Source organism: Myotis davidii, unplaced genomic scaffold, assembly GCF_000327345.1.
Source record: "Myotis davidii unplaced genomic scaffold, ASM32734v1 scaffold1380, whole genome shotgun sequence".
Taxonomy (NCBI): Eukaryota; Metazoa; Chordata; class Mammalia; order Chiroptera; family Vespertilionidae; genus Myotis; species Myotis davidii.
In genome coordinates, this window is record NW_006291969.1 from 207,548 (window position 1) to 213,799 (window position 6,252).

The 6,252-nt window shown below is 39.2% G+C and overlaps 1 protein-coding gene across 1 annotated transcript in view; it reads left to right on the forward strand.

Annotated features, from left to right (window-relative positions):
• The first annotated feature begins 3,782 nt into the window (after positions 1–3,782).
• Positions 3,783–6,252, forward strand: part of MEIG1 (meiosis/spermiogenesis associated 1) — a 5,027-nt gene continuing 2,557 nt past the window's right edge. Inside the window, exon 1 of the mRNA XM_015565043.1 lies at positions 3,783–3,941. Within this exon, the coding sequence (XP_015420529.1) occupies positions 3,804–3,941 (138 nt within the window). The 5' untranslated portion in view covers positions 3,783–3,803. The remainder of the gene's footprint in view (positions 3,942–6,252) is intronic.

Sequence of the window (6,252 nt, forward strand, 5' to 3'; positions counted from 1 at the left end):
TCAGCAACTGCCCTGAGTGTGACAGTGGCGGCATCCCAACCCCCTGATCGGCCCTGCCTTGAGTGTGACAGGGGGCGGTGCTCCAACCCCCCATCGGCCCTACCCTGAGCGTGATTGAGGGTGGCATCGAAACCTCCCAATCCCCCCTGCTCTGTGCATGACAGGGGGCAGCGCCCCAACTCCCCAATCATCCCTGCTTTGAGCCCGACCAGGGGCTGCACCTAGGGATTAAGCCTGCCCTCTGCCACCCGGGAGCAGGCCTAAGCCAGCAGGTCGTTATCTCCTGAGGGGTCCCAGACTGCGAGAGGGCACGGGCCGGGCCAATTTTTGTGCACCGGGCCTCTAGTAGGTGAATAAACAATTACATGAACTAGAGGTTAATATTTGAATTTCAAATATTTGAAATTTGAGTAAATATGAGTAAAGCAAACATGACTTGGGTAAAGCAAAAATTAAGATTGTACCACTACTCTTAGAAAAAGTGTTTCATCTGTAAAAGAAATATAAGTAATACAGCCACTAAATTCATATAAAAACATGACTAGTTTTGAAAATGTATTTAACATAGTGAATTAGCACCTTTTTTCTTTCATGTTTCTTAGTGCCCTTTTTCCTAATATTATATATATATATATATTCATATGTTAATGGATTATTGGGCTATGCCATGTGTCCAACTCACTTGTTGGTCTTATCTGTCTAGTATGTTGTGCAGCAATGACACAGTGAACCTCATATTCACTGAAATACGGTTTATCTATTATTTTGTAGGTATTCCAAATTTTATATAAATTTATACAGCAACATAACATTGTATTGTCTTAAAATGCAACATGAGCCTGAATCTAATTAATACAGATCAAAGATTTTAAAAATATCAAATTTATCATTACCTTAATTTTTTTTGTTCTAGACCAGGGGTGGGCAAACTTTTTGACTCAAGGGCCACAATGGGTTCTTAAACTGGACTGGAGGGCCAGAACAAAAGCATGGATGGAGTGCTTGTGTGAACTAATATAAATTCAAAGTAAACATCATTACATAAAAGGGTACGGTCTTTTTTTTTTTTTTCGTTTTATTCATTTCAAACGGGCCGGATCTGGCCCGCGGACCGTAGTTGGCCCACGGCTGGTCTAGACTCTAGTCAATATATATTTTGGTCAGTGTGTGTTATAGTGACCAGTCATTCCCAGTTGTTCTGCTGTTAGGGTCAATTTGCATATTACCCTTTTATTATATAGGATTGAGGGAATTTTAGGCTCCATCTTTTATATCAAAGAAACATTTATCTGAAACTTAGCAATTCTGTCAATTTTATTTCCATTTCCTATTCCCCTCTCCCCATTAAATCCAAATAAAGCTAAATTTATTACAAATGTTAAAACGTTTACTATAAGACTCCTTTTAATAAAGTAAAAAAATTAATCTTTATTGTTGAGAGTATTACAGTGCCTGGCTGCCTGTTCACCCCAAACTGCTTGCCTATCTACCTGATCACCCCTAACTGCCTCTGCCTTGGCCCCGCCACCACAGCTTCGTCTGGAAGAACGTCTGGAATGATGTCCGGGTGCCCATAAGTAAAACATATATGCATATAAGATATTTGGTTAATCTCTTTCACACCCCATCACCTCTTCCTTCTGAGACTTGTCAGTCTGTTCCATATTTCCATGCCTCTGGTTCTGTTTTATTTCTCAGTTTATTTTGTTCATTAGATTTCTGGTTTGCTTATTTTGAGTTTTAGATTCAATTGTTGATAGATATGTATTTATTGCCATTTTATTGTTCTTATTTCTTCTTCTTCTTCTTCTTCTTCTTCTTCTTCTTCTTCTTCTTCTTCTTCTTCTTCTTCTCCTTCTCCTTCTCCTTCTCCTCCTTCTCCTTCTTCTTCTTCTTCTTCTTCTTCTTCTTCTTCCTTCCTCTTCCTCTTCCTCTTCCTCTTCTTAAAGAATACCCTTCAGCATTTCATATAATACTGGTTTGATAGTGATGAACTGCTTTAGCTTTTTCTTACCTGGGAAGCTCTTTATCTGACCTTCAATTCTAAATGATAACTTCGCTGGGTAGAGTAATCTTGGTTGTAGGTCCTTCCTATTCATCACTTTGAATATTTCTTGCCAATCCCTTCTGGCCTGCAAAGTTTCTGTTGTGAAATTAGCAGAGAGTCATATGGGCACTGCCTTGTAGGTAACTAACTGCTTTTCTCTTGCAGCTTTTAAGGTTCTCTCTTCATCTTTAACCTTTGGCATTTTAATTATGATGTGTTTTCGTGTGGGCCTCTTTGGGTTCCCCTTGTTTGGGACTCTCTGTGTTTCCTGGACGTGTAAGCCTATTTATTTCACAAGAAGGGGAAGTATTCTGTCATTATTTCTTCAAATAGGTTTTCAATATCGTGCTCTTTCTCTTCTCCTTCTGGCACCCCATACTTCTAATGTAGGTATGCTTGAAGTTGCCCAGAGGCTTCTTACATTGTCTTCATATTTTTGGATTCTTTTTTCTTTTTACTCTTCTGATGTTTTTTGCTTCCTCATATTCCAAATCACTGTTATTATTCTTGGAATCCTCTAGTGTTTAATCCCCGTAAATTGTTCTTTATTTCACTTAGTGTATGCTTAATTTCTGACTTGTCCTTCTTCATTTCTTTGACATTCTCACTAAGATCCTTGAAAGTCTCATTAAGTCTCTTAAAGCTCTCATTAAGACCCTTGAAACTCATTAAGATCCTTGAGCAACCTTATAACCATTGTTTTGAACTCTGTATTCAGTAGTTTGCTTACTTCCATTTTTTTTCATTTGTGACATGTTTCTTTGTCTTCCCATTTTGGCTGCTTCCCTGTGTTTAATTCTGTGTATTAGGTAGAGCTGTTATGTCTCCTGAAATTGGTAGAGTGGCCTTCTGTATTAGGCCAGTGGCTCAGCCTCCCCAGTCACCTGAGATGGGCACTCTTGGTGCGCCCCTGTGTGGGCTGTGTGCCCAGTCTTGTTGTAGTAGAGTCTTGATTGCTATTGCTATCACTGGGAGAAATTGATCTCCAGGCCAATTGGTTATGAGGACCAGCTGTGACTATAGTGTCGTTCTGCAGGCAACACCTCTATGGAGCAGCACTTGGTTCATGAATTTGCATGTCATCTTGTGAGGGACCATGCTAATCTTCTCTGCATTGTTTCAATTTTAGTATATGTGCTACTGAAGTGAGCACAGGTGGTGGGATATTATGACGCTCTACTGAGCAGTAAAAAAATGTGTGATTTCAAAAATTTGTAAACTGTTGCCTGGAACAACAGAATTAGTATCCAGCCTTTAGGATATCACTCCATGACTGTGAATGCAATTTTATTTGATGAAGAAATAAAAAGTTATCTATGTATCTTTCAGGACTTATTTTATTTCTAAAATAGAGCATGAGTCCTTCTCAATATTGGAATTGAATGATTACATTTTAATATATGTATTTTAACTTTTATTGATTTTATTGGGGTGACATTGGTTAATAAATTATACAGGTTTCAAGTGTACAGTTCTATAATACATTATCTGTATATTGCATCATGAATTCACCACCCAAAGTCAAGTCTTCTCCCATTACCTTTTATCTCCCTTTTACCTTCTCCTACCTTCCCCCACTCCTCTTCCAATTCTGGCAATCACCATACTGTTGTCTGTGGGATTCTGGACTCTTAATTATTTTTAAATGCTAATTTTGTTCATTCTTAAAGGTACTTTCAAATTTTCACTATTATGTCATCTATTAATTTTGTTTTACCATCTTTCAGAATTAATTGGCAATAAGATCTCTGTAGCCATGGCTAGTTCTGACATGAAACCCAAGTCAATAATTCGTGCCAAAAAATGGTCAGAAGAGATTGAAAATCTGTACAGATTTCAACAAGCAGGATATCGGGATGAAATTGAATATAAACAAGTAAAACAAGTTTCTGTGGTAAGTTTTATTCCTCTATAAATCTGAGCTCAAAATGAGTTTGTTCAATGGTGAAAGTTTTAAAATAAAACTAAGAACTAGAGGATAACTGAAAGGAAATTCTTATCCAGCTCTCTCATTTTAGTGAAGAGTAGACTAAGGCCCAAAAAAGTGATTTTTAGGCAGAAAGAGGAAAAGGGTGGTCCCTCAGCATGGAAATATTAAGAAATTTCTAGCTTTTATTGAACAACTATACTCTGCTAAGTGCCAGTTTCATTTTAATTTTGACCACGAATTGTAAAGGGGTTAAATTCTGTTTATTATGGGGATTACATGTGGCAGAAAACCATTAGAGAACAAGTCCTGACTTTGGTAGTCCTTTCTAGGTTCTCTCGACTTTGCTTTTCATAGACTAGATTAAAATCTAGACACGGTACCAGTTTATAATGGGGTTTTAAAAAATTCACTCTTTCTACCAGATACTAGGAGACAAGAATTTTTAAGAATATGATATATAGTATTCATACATGTGTTTTACATATATTTTATTGATTTTTTACAGAGAGGAAGGGAGAAGGATAGAGAGTCAGAAACATTGATGAGAGAGAAACATTGATTAGCTGCCTCCTGCACAGCCCCTACTGGGGATGTGCCCGCAACCAAGGTACATGCCCTTGACTGGAATCAAACCCGGGACCCTTCAGTCTGCAGGCCGATGCTCTATCCACTGAGCCAAACTGATCAGGGCCATAAATGTGTTTTAATGCTCAGATTTGGGGTTACAACAAAGTATTTATTCTTTTTTTTTTTTTTTTTAGTATTAACTCTCCATTTTTTAGAGACTAATTCACATGTGTATTTTTCAGGTCTCTATATTTTCTTTTTCCTTTGATCTTTGCTTAATGCTTCCTTTAAAAGTAGATAGGAAAAGAAATTGGAGGCATTACAGAGCTAACATATGCTAGACCCTTTAATTTAATGCATATTAATTTGACAGATATTAGTAGGGCTGGTGAGGAACGAAGTTATAAACACTGATCAAATTAATATTTGATGACTGTGACTTTCATATTCAGTCATCCCTCAGGGTCCCAGGGGATTGGTTTCAGGATCCCTCAAGTCCCTTATATAAAACTAGAGGCCCGGGGCATGAGATTCATGCACTGGCGAGGGGCATGGCCTGCGGGGATCGGCCCACTGTGGGAGCGCTGCTCATCCCAGTCAGCCCAGCAGTGCTCCCACTGTGGGAGCACACTGACCACCAGGGGGAAGCTCCTGTGTTGAGCATCTGTCCCCTGGTGGTCAGTACGTGTCATAGTGACTGGTCAACTGGTTGTTCTGGTCGTTTCACCATTCGGTTGCTGGGCTTTTATTATATAGGATGGAATAGTATTTGCATATTATCTATATTTTCAGATAGGCTACAGCAGGATATACCTATACATCACTTCATTTGTGTGGATTCAGTGTAGTGCCTGGCATATGGCAAATTCAAGTTTTCCTTTTGGGAACTTTCTGAGATCATTTTTTCCAACATTTTCAATGAGCGATTAGTTGAAACTGCAGATCCAAAACCCACAGATACAAAGGGCTAACTGTATCAATATTCTGACATCTCTTACCAAAAGGTATTCTTTTTTTCTTTTTCTTTTTAATATATTTTATTGATTTTTTTTTACAGAGAAGGGAGAGGGATAGAGAGTTAGAAACATCGATGAGAGAGATTGATCAGCTGCCTCCTGCACGCCCCCCAGTGGGGATGTGCCCGCAACCAAAGTACATGCCCTTGACCGGAATCGAACCTGGGACCCTTGAGTCCGCAGGCTGACGCTCTATTCACTGAGCCAAACTGGTTCGGCCAAAATGTATTCTTCATTACTGTATTATCTATGGATTTTAGACAGATAAAACACAAGCATGACTATTTTAATGCTATTCAAAAACAAGCTTCATACCTTGCCTTAAGATTGGGATGCCCCTAAAAGGTATAAAAGACCCAGGATCATAGAGATGATGTGATCATATAGGCATAGCTGCACCTATATCCCCCCCCCCACACACACACACATACACACACAATACTGTTGTAATTGAGGTAAAATCAGATTTAACAGGACAATAAGAACATCCTTAAAGTGGGAAGTCCTGCCAAAACCGGTTTGGCTCAGTGGATAGAGCGTCGGCCTGCGGACTGAAAGGTCCCAGGTTCGATTCCGGTCAAGGGCATGTACCTGGGTTGCGGGCACATCCCCAGTGGGAGATGTGCAGGAGGCAGCTGATGTTTCTCTCTCATCGATGTTTCTGACTCTCTATCTCTCTCCCTTCCTCTCTG